This window comes from Ornithorhynchus anatinus, chromosome 2, assembly GCF_004115215.2.
Source record: "Ornithorhynchus anatinus isolate Pmale09 chromosome 2, mOrnAna1.pri.v4, whole genome shotgun sequence".
NCBI lineage: Eukaryota > Metazoa > Chordata > Mammalia > Monotremata > Ornithorhynchidae > Ornithorhynchus > Ornithorhynchus anatinus.
Window position 1 is genome coordinate 130313320 of NC_041729.1, and position 14951 is coordinate 130328270.

General features: G+C 42.9%; 1 protein-coding gene across 2 annotated transcripts in view; it reads right to left on the reverse strand.

The window, feature by feature from the left end:
• Nucleotides 1-1724: 1724 nt before the first annotated feature.
• The window catches only part of DIS3 (DIS3 homolog, exosome endoribonuclease and 3'-5' exoribonuclease), a 35981-nt gene continuing 22754 nt past the window's right edge, over nucleotides 1725-14951 (reverse strand). For both annotated transcript variants that reach the window (XM_001514504.5, XM_029057496.2), the window contains exons 14-21: nucleotides 14091-14218; nucleotides 12618-12704; nucleotides 9270-9426; nucleotides 8118-8332; nucleotides 6670-6838; nucleotides 4064-4222; nucleotides 3560-3682; nucleotides 1725-1923 (exon numbers count right to left, since the gene is read on the reverse strand). In XM_001514504.5, coding sequence (XP_001514554.2) covers nucleotides 1840-1923; nucleotides 3560-3682; nucleotides 4064-4222; nucleotides 6670-6838; nucleotides 8118-8332; nucleotides 9270-9426; nucleotides 12618-12704; nucleotides 14091-14218 — 1122 coding nt within the window. In that variant the 3' untranslated portion in view covers nucleotides 1725-1839. The remainder of the gene's footprint in view (nucleotides 1924-3559; nucleotides 3683-4063; nucleotides 4223-6669; nucleotides 6839-8117; nucleotides 8333-9269; nucleotides 9427-12617; nucleotides 12705-14090; nucleotides 14219-14951) is intronic.

Below are 14951 nucleotides of genomic sequence, written 5' to 3' on the forward strand. Positions count from 1 at the left end.
TCTGGGAATCAGGGGACCTGGGTTCTAATCCCAGTTCCATTAGTTGTCTGCTCTGTGACATTAGGCAAGTCACAGGACCTCAGCTGTAAAATGGTGACTCAATACCTGTTTCCCTTCTACTTAGACTGAATTTCATGCAGGACAGGGACTGTGATCTTATCTTTTATCTAATCCATTGCTTGACATGTAGTAAGTACTTAATGAATACCACCCTTATTATTACTAATATACCAAAAGAGCAAAAAAAAAAGCAGAACTTCAGCAGGAGGCCTGGGTCCTAGGAACTACCTTGACTCTCCAGCTCTGAAAACTCCTTAGGTGAGGTAAGCTTTGAACTTGTTTATAAAGAGGAAAAATGGATAAGAATTGGATGTGAGTGCCACTTTATCAGATGATAGAGCTCTAAAATGTGTAATATGGACTAATTTGGAGGTGAGGGTGACTAGAGTCGGGCAGACCAGAGTCTACACTGGCACTCCCTCCCCCTTTGTATCTGGCAGATGACCACTCTCCCCACCTTCAAAACCTTATTAAAATCACATCTCCAAGGGGGCTTGCCCGAGTAAGCCCTCACTTCCTCTTCTCCCACTCTCTTCTGCATCACCACTGCACATGGATTTGCATCCTTTATTCACACCAACCTCAGCCCCACAACACTTATATAATGTAATTAACTTGAATATGTCTCCCTTTCTGGACTGCGAGCTTCTTGTGGGCTGGAAACACGTCTAACACATCTGTTAGATTGTACTTTCCCAAGCACTTAATAAAGTGTCCCACACACAGTTAGATTGATTGAAAGCTCCAGCCAAACATTTTAAACAGATAGGGGAACAATTAAGGAGCCACTGAAGAATTATTTCTGAATAATGGAATTGGTGGTCCAAGTGAGAAGATGAGACAGCTGGGTGTTTAAATGGACAAAGTGAGTGTGATAGATGAGAGAGAAGCAGTCTGGTGTAGTGGATAGAGTACAGGCCTGGGTGTCAGGACATCATAGGTTCTAATCCCAGCTCTACTTGTCTGCTGTGTGGCCTTGGGCACATCACTTAACTTCTCTGGTCCTCAGTTACCTCATCTGTAAAATGGGGATTAAGTGTGTGAGCCCCAAGTGGGACAGAGACTGTTCAATCAGATTTGCTTGTACTGACCCCAGTGCTTAGTGTGGTGCCTCTGCCACATAGTAAGTACTTAAATACCATAATTATTATTATTTTATAAATAGTCCATGGGGACAGGACTCAAAGGCTGCTTCCCAAAATTTGGTAAGGTTAGGGAAGAGGATGGAACTTGTGACTATATAGGAAGAAGCTGTGTGTTCCATTTAGTTATTTACCTCTGAGGCAAAGAGCAGGGGTAGCTTTTTTTTGAGTTCCCATTTGGTGCCATCCATTTTAGCAAGCCTAGGAAAGGCGGACTTGCTAATAAACCCTTACCAAGTTAGTGATCGGCTGGAGACAGGTCAAAAGCTATATTAATTCATTGCTATTATCTCTGTGCTTATCCAAGTCACTTTATTGCTGCACCAGCTTTTAAGAATAGCAGTCAGCAGGTTATTTATGAAAGATTAAACACCTTTCAGTGAGGTAATGAATGCTTCAAAATGTACCAGTAAAGAAACTGGGACTTCTGAAAAACTTTCTTTGAATGATCTTTATCCGTTTCTCTGAGCTGTGGCTATTCGGTTTAACTATACTGCGTAAATAAAAGATGACAAAAAAGTGTCTGAGCAAAGTATATAAGACATACTTGGGTAGTGGTTTAATAAATGCAAATTGTAAAAAAAATAAAATGCACTTAAAAGTAACGGGTTAAAATTTCCATTTTTAACCAAGAGAGTTATTTTTCTAGCTTGCTCTTCTTTTTCTCTGGTTCATCACTGTTGGAGCTGGCAGCAGTTGTAGGAATGCTGATTCCTGGAATCTAAGGAAAAAGAAAGCCATCAAGCTGTCATTCCAGCAAATTTATTAGATCCAGACACTGAATAAAACAGAATGCAGAAGAAATTCCCTTTGCTGTCTGGGTGGTCCAACAAAAAGTGATTTTCCCCCCACCCTCCCTACCTTCAAAACCCTCCTCAAATCACATCATCCCCAAGAGGGTTCCCACACTAGCCACCCTGCTCTCTCTGTCAACTAGAACTCGGCTGTGTACCCCTAAACGCTTTGATCTTCATCCCATCCCACAAAACCTATATATTCTTATACTGTTTCCCCTATCCTAAACTATTTTACTGTTAGCTCCTCATGGGCGGGGAACAGGTCTGATTGTGTTGTATTTTCCCAAGGCCTTAGTATGGTGCTCTGCACACAATAAGCATTCAATAATTATAACTGATTGGTAGATTATGAAAGCTACGCTTTCATTATATGCGACCCATGTTTGGGGGTGAGGGATGCGTAATTAGGTGCTGGGGAAGAAAGACAGGTTTGCACGAAATATGCCTATGAGCCTAATTGAGGAAAAAAAACCTTGTTCCTCTCCAGTTTCTGGCTACTAGGGTGTTCCCTTGTGTAAAACAAGCGTGCAAAGCTGAGTGGCCTCAAGCTACCTGAGAAAGCTGGCGGCGAGGACAGACGGGAAGCATCAAATTTTATACCAGTTACATTACATACCTTCAACGTTTTTGTAATTAAAATGTTGGTATTTGTTGGTATTTAAGCGCCTACTATGTGCAGAGCACAGTTCTAAGTGTTGGGGTAGATACAGGGTAATCAGGTTGTCCCTCGTGAGGCTCACAGTCTTAATCCCCATTTTACAGATGAGGTAACTGAGGTATAGAGAAGTGACTTGCCCAGTCACACAGCCGACAAGTGGCGGACCCAAGATTTGAACCCATGACCTCTGACTCCCAAGCCCGTGCTCTTTCCACTGAGCCACGTAAGTGCTTTCCTCAACTATCTCTTCAGATTGACTACTTTGCCATCCACTGTGTACAGCTGCTAAGCAACCTGGTGAACTGGGGTTGTCAGCTAAAGCACACCATCTTCCCCCAGTATTTTAACACTTTAACAATGGTATTTATTGAGCGCTTACCATGTGCAGAGCACCGTACTAAGGGCTCAGGAGAGCACAATACAGCGGAATCAGCCGACACGTTCCCTGCCCATAATGAGCATATGGTTTTGAAGCATTTTTTTTCATAGCTTACTTCCATTTCAAGTAAGTAACTTATGTGACACAAATGCAGTGACTTTAGTCTAACCTTATGGTGCTTTGCACAATGTAGGCACTAAGTACTATTGAACAATTTTAGAATTAGGAAACTACCCATTTAAAGGCGACTAATTTCTTCCAACAATTAAGTCACAATTTATCAGTACTCCCAACCACTCCAGTTTGGTTCATTTGAAACCACATCTACATTTAGGAATCATTATAGCAATTAAATTTGAATATCAATGTCCCAGTTTGGTTCCTCAAGGAGGCCCCAAATTTAAAGGTTTCCAAAGCCTGTTCTTTCTACTAGAAGGCAAAAAACATTCCATTCTCCCTGAAAACCAACTCTCATTTTCCCTCTTCCCCCCAATCACTTCCCGTCGCTTCTGCGTGAACTCACCTGGGGCTCCACCAGTGCCATGCGTATTTTCTGATGCTGAAGGTTGGAGGAATCTAACATGATTTTCACTTTAACTTTATCAAACATATGGAATGCTGTGTCTTCTACTTTCAGGGAAGGTACCTGAAACAAGGAAAACAATTTCAGGTGGGTTTATTTTGTTTTCCAAAACTGGACCCCACCTAATTCCTTTGATTCCTTTTCCTTTGTAATACTACTTTATTTTTCCAGCTTTTAGAAGCTAAGAAAATATTACAGCATTTAAGCGGAAGTTAAAGAGTGTTTCTGTTGCATTTGTTGACTCAACTGGAGCTCTGGACAAGCTCTGGGGCTGTGAACATTTAGAAAACTGGCATACCGAGAAGGTTAAATTTACACTGTAGTAGATACTTTGCAAAATGCAAATAGAAGTCACTCCACGAGCTATGGAGATACCTCCTGGACAATAATAAGGCAAAATACACAGCAGTGTTACAAAAGCAAACAAAACTGGCAAACACAGACCTCATCATTGTAAGTGAGCTTTGGTTTTGGTTTGTCTTTCTCCTCAAAGAAGACAGTTCCTTCTAAGCCATACTTGGGGATTAGCACCACAATGGCATTCTTCCGTACAAACAAAATGTAGGCTTCTTCATTCACTATTCCTTTATTTTTGAAGAACAACTGTAACGAGTACAAAACGGTTAATGAAGCTTTTTTAAAATCAGAGTTCTGACAACAAAGACCACCAAACTAAAAACACTTTCCCATACAGATTTTTGCATTCACATTTTTTCCACTCGAATCAAGGTATGTGTCAAGCCAATTTTCAGCTTTAGGGCTCTTCTGCACAAGTCGTCATTCTTTTACTATTTTATGTTCTACCTAGCAAAACTGCAAATATTTTGTTTCCAATACTAAGCTCTTAACACCTTGAAGAGTTGTAGGCATCTCCAAAATTACATCTTTGTCGACTAGAGGAATGAAAACCATTTCAGTAACTTAAATCGACTGCAGGTAATATTACTGATCTATACTTTTAAAAAAACATGTAATTTAAGCATTTTCTATAGAACAGGCACTGTACGAAGTGCTGGGGCAGATACAAGGGAATCAGATTGAACATAGTTCGTGTCCCAGGTGGGGCTCACGGTCTTAATCCACATTTTACTGATGAGGCAATTGAGGCACAGGGAAGTTAAGTGACTTGCCCAGAGTCACGCAGCAGTCATGTGGTAGAGCTGCGACTAGAACTCAAGTCCTCTGACCCCAGACCCGTGCTTTTTCCACAAGGCCACAATGCGCCTCTAATTCTATTGTGGGGAAATTGGGGAACTCTGGGATTACAATCTTTTTCTCTTTCAATTCTAGCCACTCTGTACTGATGGCTGGGTGGGTTCCTAGCCTGGTTTAAACGTGTACACATCAAGGCTCAACCCTTGACCAGGTGGTGACCACTCAGGGCTGGGAGTCGAGGGAAGCGTTAGACCAGATGCTCCAAGTGGCAAAACTTGCTGGGTTTCTATGATACCAAAATTCATCCCCTTAGCTTTGCTGGACTCTTTCTGCCTTCCTCCTTTCCCTTCTGAATTCTCCTCTCTTTCTCCAAACTTTTATTTCACCCTACTGAGACTCCTGCTTCTGGTACCCAGGGTGAGGTAGATAACGGTGTTCAGTCTAGGTCTGGGTGCATACATATGAAAATGCGTGAAAGTATGAGTTGGTACAAGCATGAATGGTGGAGGGTATGAATGTGTTGGTTTATGATCATAGTGCCACTTTAAAAAATAAAGGTTTATAAAACAGATCAGTGCAGTATGAGGGGAATCCATTGTGCCCAATTAGCTCAGGTGGTAGAGCACGAGCCTCTTAATTATAGGGTCATGGGTACGAGCCCCCAAATGGGGCTCTTTGCTTTTTCCAGTGCTTAGTACAGTGCCATTACTTAGTAAGCGCTTAGCAAATACCATAATTACTATTATTGTCATCTGAGCCCATGCCAAGAAGCAGGGAGGAAGGTGAGGTCCAGATTTAAGGAAGAAAGGAACCACATTACCATGGGAGTCCCTCAAGGCTCAATTCTGGGTCTGCTCTCCCAAGCGCTTAATACAGTGCTCTGCACATAGTAAGTGCTCAATAAACATGATTGGTTGATTGATTGTTTCTAGTCTCCATCTCCATCCATTTCCTCGGAGGACTCAATTCGCTCCTGTGACTTCAACTACTACCTTTTTGCTGTTGATTCCCAAATCTCCCTCTCCAGCCCTGACCTCTCTCCTTCTCTGTAGTCTCTTAAATTTCCTCCGGCCTTCAGGACATCTCCATGAGAAGCAGTGAGGCCTAGTGGACAGAGCTGGCCTGGGAGCCAGAAGAATCTGGGTTCTAATCCCAGCTCTGTCTGCCGTGTATTTGCTGTGTGATCTTGGGCAAGACACTTCACTTCCCTGGGCTTCTGTTACCTCATCTGTAAAATGAGGATTAAGACTGTGAACCCCCATGTGGGGCCGGGACTGTGTCCAACCCGATGGCTTGTATCCACTCCAGCGCTTAAAAAAGTGCCTGGCACATAGTAAGCACTTAAATGCCATAATTATTACTATCTGGATGTCCTTCCCACCCTGAAATTTAACATGTCCTAATCAGAATTCCAAACCCTGTCCTCCCTGGCTTTCCCATCACTTTAGACAGCCCCACCATCTTCCCCGTCTCATAAACCTGTAAGCTTGACACTATCCTTGATTCACCTTTCTCAGTTAACCTGATGCCATCTGTCACAAAATCCTGTCGCTTTTTACTTCATAACATCTCTAGAATTTGTCCTTTCCTCTCCATCCAAACTCATACCAGCTTCCTCCCCGACATCCCAGTTCCTCTCCACTCCAATCCATACTTTCACTCTGCTGCCTGGATGATTTTTCTAAAAGAAATGTACATTCCATGTCTCTCCATTCTTCAAACATCTATCTCTGCACTACACAGAAACTATCATTGGCTTTAACTCACCCCTTCCTACTTAACCATGCCAATCCCCCACTGCAACCCCAATCCGCACACTTGGCTCCCGGAGTTGACGATGACGATGAATCCATTCCGTTGAGCAATTCCCCGCTCTCTCTACGGATGTCAGTTACCTGCGTGTGGAACGCCACCGACGCTCGCTGGGCATACTGGGCCATTTTGTGTCGGAAATTGAGATTTTTACACAGATCCGCTAGTTTGTGTTTGTCCGTGAGCTCGGGATACGTTGAGTCCGCTCCTATCGCCACAGCCAGTAGCCGATGCACAATTATATCAGCGTACCTTTTGAGGGAGGGAAGACAAAGAACAGCCGTTGTCTTTATCTGCAATGTCATGACCGTTTACCTTGTTAAAACTTTATCTGTTACTTATTATTTCTGAAGGACTCACTACCTTCCCATACATGTTTTAGAACCAAAAGATACACTTGTGGTTTTCAATAGGCTTTGATGGTATTCGTAGCCTTCAAGATGAAAAACACCCAAAGGCCACAGAGATGAGGTTGTGAGATTAAAGAATCTATCAGTACAAGAGAAACAATCCAACTTTTACAGTGTTCTCCACCTTGACTTTCTTTTTTCTTTTAAATTCCCTTCCCGTCTCCGTCACGCTAGTACCTCGTGGTGTCTGGAGGTCTCTAGCTTTCTAGATTTCTCTCGTTTCCAGCTTTCCTTTTCTTCTCACAGATCTTAGTAGTTCTTCTGAGAATCTGTGTCATCTCTCATGTTAGCTACTCCCTAACGGCTCTCCCACCACTTCTGGAATCTATCTTCAGTCAACCCTCTGGCCTCCCATCCTTCCCATCTCTACCCTCCCCTCATTCACTCTGTCCCCCGGGGTGACTCTCTTTCTCCTTGGCATCACTGAGCTGCCTCCTCATGTCCTCCGTTGTCATCGGACACCCCACCCAGGAGCTCCCTTCAGCTCTAATCCCATTCTACTTTTAGAACCAGTTGATTCAACTTTTAGAATAGTTGATTCTATTTAGTTGCCATTGTTTTTACAAGATGTTCTTCCTCATGACTCTATTTATTGCCATTGCTCTTGTCTGTCCGTCTCCCCCGATTAGACTGTAAGCCCGTCAAACGGCAGGGACTGTCTCTATCTGTTGCCTACTTGTTCATTCCAAGCGCTTAGTACAGTGCTCTGCACATAGTAAGCGCTCAATAAATACTATTGAATGAATGAATGAATGAACCATATTGCGGTGGGGGAGGAAGGACTTGTCAGATCCCTCCCAGAACAGCTGCCATCTTGTCTCAGGGCAGTCGGGAGAGGTGAGGCCCCAGGGGACGCTTTCCCGAATGGAGCCTGGTTTGCTCTCCTACCCCAAGGGTAGTGGGTGGCAGAGACAAGGTGGCTGGAATAATCTTTCTCCCTCAATTTTGGGTTCCAAAGTCTCACTTCACCATAGCCTGTCCACTTCCCTGAGTAATCACATTCACATCCCTGGTCAGATTGTGCCAGTTATTACTGTTATTACATTCCATCTGATTCACTGAGATTCTTCTGAATTGCAATTCAAATTCATCAATAGTCTACTTCTCTCGGTCACAAATACCTTCTGATGGGTGAAGTGAAGTGTGTGTATATCGGGGAAGCTAAGCCATAATGATGAAAATCATTATCCATTCCAGAACAGAAATAGACAGCTTGCATCATGCAGCGGGTGGCCAGTATTCGCAGAAGGGTGTTTAAATATGGAAAGGTAGGATATTCTGCACCGTCTAATGATTCAGCCAGAGCCTTTGCTGTATCCGTTTTAATGTCCAAATCCTGTTTTTGTTTTTTTTTAAAAAAAAAGGGAAGAAAGTTGTTCAGTTCTGCCACAAATCCATTTGTCAAAACAGCTTTTTATCGTACGACGCTGCCATCGACACCACAGAGTCACCACAGAATTTGGATTTCAAGACGTTCAAAATTACAAACAACAACATGCCCCTTTACCACCAAATAGGCTGGGGCAAATGAGACCTGAAAGGCCTAATCACCATTAGTCATCTTTGAAATTGAGAACAGACTGGGGTCATTGGGAAGCAGCATGACCTAGTGGAAAGAGCCAGGCCTGGGAGTCAGAGGACCTGGGTTCTAATCCCAGCTCTGCTATGTGTTTGTTGTGTGACCTTGGGTGAGTCACTTTACTTCTCTGTGCCTCAATGACCTCATCTGTAAAGTAGGGATTAAGATTGCGAGGTTCACGTGCAACATGGACTCTGTCCAACCTGATTAGACTATATGAATACCAGACCTTGGATCGGAGCCTGGCACATAGAGCTTAACAAATACAGTTTTTTAAAAAAAGGCAGGAGGCAAAATAGTTACAGTTGTTAAAAACAGCTAAACTACTAAAAAGTTCTGGAGATCACATGATTGTGCTTTAACACAGGAACAGAAAAAGAAAGTGAAAGTGAGGAAATTGATAGTGGATGAGAAAACTTTAAAAAAAACACCACGCACACATCTACAGACCAGAAACTAAGTGGGAAGTGCAAGAGACAGAGCGATGCTAATCGAGGCCCAGGGCAAAGGTTATTCATGATTAGGGGTTGTGCTGTCGCCCGACCTAGGGTTCAGTGATATTCCCTACTGGTAATCCCAGTCGGAATATCTTTCTGATAGCCCTGGGCCTTCACTAACAGTAAGATGTTTTTTCAAACTCAGCTCAAAAGATCCCATCAGCTTACCCTCTGGATCTGAAACAGTGGGCATTTACCTTAGATTTAGCAGCCTTAACAAGGATTTCATAATTGGATGGAGGCGGGGCAGGATGTTTTCGGAGCAGGGCGTGCTCAGAAAACTCTTCATAAATTTTTTCTGCAACAGAGATATTGGCGAGTAACATGAATTCTTCCACCATGGAATTTGTTTCTCTGTCAATGGAAAAGAATTATGATGTCAGAAAGAAAGCACAAAATGTTTAAATAGAGTAATGGAACAGAAAACAATTTTAGTGCCACAACTTCTCTACTAACACCTTGCAGGATGAATGCTGAATCTATGAGGTAGGAGGAGAACGTCTACCTCGGGTTTAAGAAAAATATGAAGGATGGCCAAGTTCCCTCTGTTTCACCGGGAGTTTGATGGACTACACCGACTTGTTATTCTAACAGCCTGAATGAATCTTGGCTGGGAAATCAGGCATCTGCACTTAGTCCCATTCCAAAGTGAGTATAAGCTTTGGAAGGTTCCTTGCTGTAGAATATCCACTGAATCAGTTCTTTGTAGCCTTTCATCACGTCATCATCATCAGTGGTATTTACTGAGGGCATACTATGTAATAGGCAGCGTGGTCTAGTGGATAGAACGGGGGCCTGGGAGTCAGAAGGACTTAGTCCAAGTGCTCTGCACACAGTAAGCGCTCAATAAATAAGACTGAATAAATGAATGACCCGGGTTCTAATTCCGATTGCTCCACTTGTCTGCCATGTGACCTTGGGTAAGTCAATTTCTCTGATCCTCAGTAACCTCATATGTAAAATGGGGATGCAGAATGTGACCCCACGTGGGACAGCGACTGTATTTGCTTGTATTCATCCCAGAATTTAGTAGAGTACCTGGCAAATAGCACTACACTATTATTATTATTATGCAAAGCACTGTACTAAGCACCTGGAAGAGTACAATACAACAGGCTGAGAAACACATTTCCTACCCACTATGAACTTTCACTGAACCGTAAGTAAAGGAGAGGCCGCACCTAGACTAAATCTCAAGAGAATGAGTAAATAGTCAATCCTTTTTTTTTCCCCCTCAGTCTGTATACTTTCTAGATTACTGTAATTTCTAAAGTGTTTTTCTCATCACAAGGAGGGGAAAGATATGAAAAGCTCTATCACACATAGACTTCAAGCTTAATCTCCTTAATGAGATCTTCAAGGCAATCTGTTTTCTGTTCACATCACATTTCTTTGTCAAGCAACGTCCTAGATTACACTTATTTTCTTTCTCTGTTCAAAATCTGTTCCATTTTAGATAGTTTTTGGGAAATAAGGTCCAAATACATTAGAAGGCGTGCTTGGTAAATGCTATTTTAGAAAAACATTTGGAATACTGGATGAGAGCTTTTGGAGAACCAGAACAGTTCTTAGGGATCTGCTTTGCTTTTGCAAAGCACATTTCAAGTTTTCTAAAGATCCCATTTCTGCCAGTCTTGGAGCTTTCCTGAACCTAAGTCACACAGACCGAATAGCGGTTTTCAGCCAGAAATACTATGACCAGTTGACAGTGATACTTTACAACAAACCAAGTAACTACCATCCAAGCCTGTTAGGGAAGTCCCAGCAGAGCTGGATTTTACTCAGAGAGGATGAGAGGAATGGGTAAGATAATGGATCCCTCAGAAGTCCAGGCCCGATACCCGGGCACCTTGGAATCCCACGGTTTCTCCGTGAGGCTCGGGTCAGGCACCTGCTGCAGTTTGGGGGGGCTCTCTCAGTCCACAGTGCCTGAAGAAAAAAGCAGGGGCACTCAGATGGCGCTCAGTTCTCAGTCACTCTGGGGTAGGATTCCACAAAGTCAGGACAGAGACAGAGGAAACCCCATTTTGCGGTTTCTTCTGCTCTGATGTTTGATTAATAATAATAATAATGTTGGTATTTGTTAAGCGCTTACTATGTGCCGAGCACTGTTCTAAGCGCTGGGGTAGACATGGGGGAATCAGGTTGTCCCACGTGGGGCTCACAGTCTTAATCCCCATTTTACAGATGAGGGAACTGAGGCACAGAGAAGTTAAGTGACTTGCCCACAGTCACACAGCCGACAAGTGGCAGAGCTGGGATTCGAACTCATGAGCCCTGACTCCAAAGCCCGTGCTCTTTCCACTGAGCCACGCTGCTTCCCTAGGGAAGCCACATGGCCTAGTGGATAGAACACGGGCCCGGGAGTCAGAAGGATCTGGTTCTAATCCCAGCTCTGTCACTTCTCGGAGCCTTAGTTTCCTCATCTGCAAATTGGGGATTAAGATTGTGAGCCCTCTTTGGGATAGGGACTGTGTCCAACCCGATTTGCTTGCATCCACTCCAGCGCTTAGTACAGTGCCTGGCACACAGTAAGCGCTTTTCAAATGGCATGATAATTATTATTATTCTCTGTGCCTCGGTTACCTCATCTGTAAAATGGGGATGAAGACTGTGAGCCCCACGTGGGACAGGGAACAGTGTCCGATCTTTTATCGACCCCAGCGCTAAGAACAGTACTGGCTGCATAGTAAGCGCTTAACAAGTACCATCGTTATTATTACGGTTCAAATTCACAAATGGCTGATACATTTTATGCCACTTATACCTCGACTGTGGTTACAGCTCTCTCTATTCAGTTCTTTGCTCCGGCACTGCATGGAACAACTCTAATTCTAGATAGGTTTGAGCTTATATTAATAGCTCTGAAAGGAAGCCAAATTAATCTTCAACTCTACTAGGTATTGTGGCTCCCTGATCTATTCCTTTACACTAATTCCAATGGCCTTGCCATCCCACCTGAAATGCTTGTCTCTACCTCCGTTCCTGGAGGCTCCAAATCCCCGAGATTTGAGATGCAGAACTAATAGCTAGCTAGAGGGACTGGACAATACAGCCCGGCATTTCACTGCACTGGGTAAATACAGGGAAATGCAAAGATGTGATTGGTCTCAGAGGAACATACACTGAGGTTTCATTTCATAGAGAAGCAGCGTGGCCCAGAGGAAAGAGCCCGGGCTTGGGAGTCAAGAGGTCATGGGTTCTAATCCTGGCTTTGCCACTGTCAGCTGGGTGACTGTGGGCAAGTCACTTCACTTCTCTGGGCCTCAGTTCTCTCATCTGTAAAAAAGGGATTAAGACTGTGAGCCCCATGTGGGACAACGTGATTATCTTGTATCTACCCAATGCTTAGAACAGTGCTTGGCACATAGTAAGCCCTTAACAAATACCAAAATTATTATTATTTCTCCTTGTACTCACCTGAAAAAAATCAACCCATATCATAACATAAAAAAAAGTTTACTTTTCAGTGTATTCATGCACAGTCTAAATAGGCAGTCTTAGCATCAAAACTAAATCTGGCTCCTGTTCACATAAAAACATACTTAAGTTCCTTTGTCTGTAGATCTATAGGGTCGTGGGTTTCACTGTCCATATGAAAGCGAACCTCAGGGGAGGAGAGTGTCAAAGCTCTAAGAGGAAAACAAAACAGAGAGACATGTAAATCACCTGACCAAACAAAGAGCTGGAAACCTGGAAATAATTCATGATGAGAAGTGTCTACAGAATGAATACAGCTGCTACTATTCACACTTTAGTGCACGGCTTTAAATGAGGTTCTGTTATATTTCATGCACCTCCACTTAAACAAATGATCCCAATTTCAATTTTAAAAGAATAATTCACCTGGCGGGCCCTTTTCAAATGCTCAAAATGGACTAAGGCACCGATACTTTCAAGAGGCATCAGACGTAGTACATTTTTGCCTATTTTCCTATAAGGCAGGTAGTCGTTTCTGAACTGTTTAGTGTTAGACTTAATTAAGTCTCAAGCCAGTTTTCTTTGCCCACTAAATACAGGAGAAGGTCAGTGATACATTGGGAAAGTGGCTGAAGATTGAACAATTACGTGAAGAAAATGAGGAAAAAGGACACAATTGTCTTCTGAAGTACAAAGGATTTCTTCAGTCCCAGTTTTGACAATAGAAATGTATCCATTTCCTGACTGTACATGACATTTCCTCCAACAGCAGGCATATTTTACTCCTTGTAAAAGTGAAGGAGAGTCTCCCTAAACTGGGTTATTTATAAAACCATCATTTATTCCCTTAGTTCTAGGCTAGGCGCCTCATTCTCTGGAGTTCCATGTGACTGACAGTGTCACTGGTTAGTGACTTATTACGCTTCCTTCTCAGACGGGCAGAGGGAGATTCCCCTTTCAGCTCATCTGAAGAGGGAGAGCCCACCTATGATGGTAGACTAAATCTGAATTCTGAGGGTCTCGGTTCCAGAATGACAATTTCAGGCTTTCTGCAAGACTTAACATGCTTTCTTTACTCGGAGACTCCAACTGTTTATTTGTGGAGCAGTTTTATTTGTGTATTGATAACTGGGCTTATTTAAATTGCTTATGTATGTTATATACGCATACATTTTTACAAGTGAATGTTCACTGATTTACTTCAAGCTTGAGAATCATTTTCTTTAAGAAGCAAACTTGATGCACTGAAAGCTAAAGCAGGTGATCTCTCCAGGAAGAAAAGTCTTTTTCCCATTTCCTGATTCCTTTCCCAAGCTATTCTCTTTCATCTCTTTTCCAAATATTCCTGCAAATCACGTGAACTACAAGATATCAATATTAGATGAAATTCCATCAGGAATCAATAATTTCAGAGTTGTATCAGCCAGTGAGAGGAAGAGATTTGACAATACTGAAACTAATGTGACATAGATACCCACATTTTGTGTCCAGATTCTTAAAAGCATTCTTTCTTGCCCCTGATATACTTTTTAACAGGGCCAAGAGACCACTTTATCCAAGTGTCATACTAGACAAAGCCAACATGGAGAACAATTTACCCTTTGTCTATTCTTTGCTTTTTCAGAATTTTGGCTAGTTTGTTCAGGCCACGGAGACTTGTGGTGATATCATCACGCATGCTTACGGAATCAATTCTCATCTGCGCCTCAGCGTACGTAAGAGATGCCTGGAAAAGAAACAACGTATTCATGTGACAGTCATAAATGACAGCGGTGGCTTTGGAGCAGAGGTGTACCGTCCTACCTTGACTGAAAATCTCAAATTCATTATGTCTAGGCAAAATGGGAAGACAAATTCTGACTCAACAAAGATCGGCACTACCCAGCCTAACGGATGTCAATGAGGCAAAAGTCTACTAAATCAAAGGGGATTGGCAGTTTTGCAGCTAGAGAGTCTAGTTTATCCACTAAAGTGGAAAGAGCACAGGCCTAGGAGTCAGAGAACCGGGTTCTAATCCCAGCTCTGACACCGTGGACGTGTCACTTAATTTCTCTGTGCTTCAGTTATCTCATCCGTAAAATGGGAATTCAGTATGTGTCCTTCCTCTTGCTTAGACTGTGAGCCCCATGAAGCACAGGGACTGTGTCTAATCTTGTATCGATTCCAAGGTTTAGCAGAATATGCTTAACCAATTCTACAGTTATTATTACGTACTGGATAGAACCATGTTGCTTCTCTATTAGGCCTTCCCTGATGAAGCCCCCTTTTCCCCGGTTCGCTCTCCCTTCCGTGTTGTCTACACACTGGGTCATTTGATATTCACCCCACCCCCAGCCCCACATCACTTATGTACATATCTTTAAATTATTTATTCATATTAACGTCTTTCTCCCCCTCTATTTTGTAAGCTCACTGTGGGCAAGGAACGTATCTGCCAATTCTTTTGTATTGGACTCTCT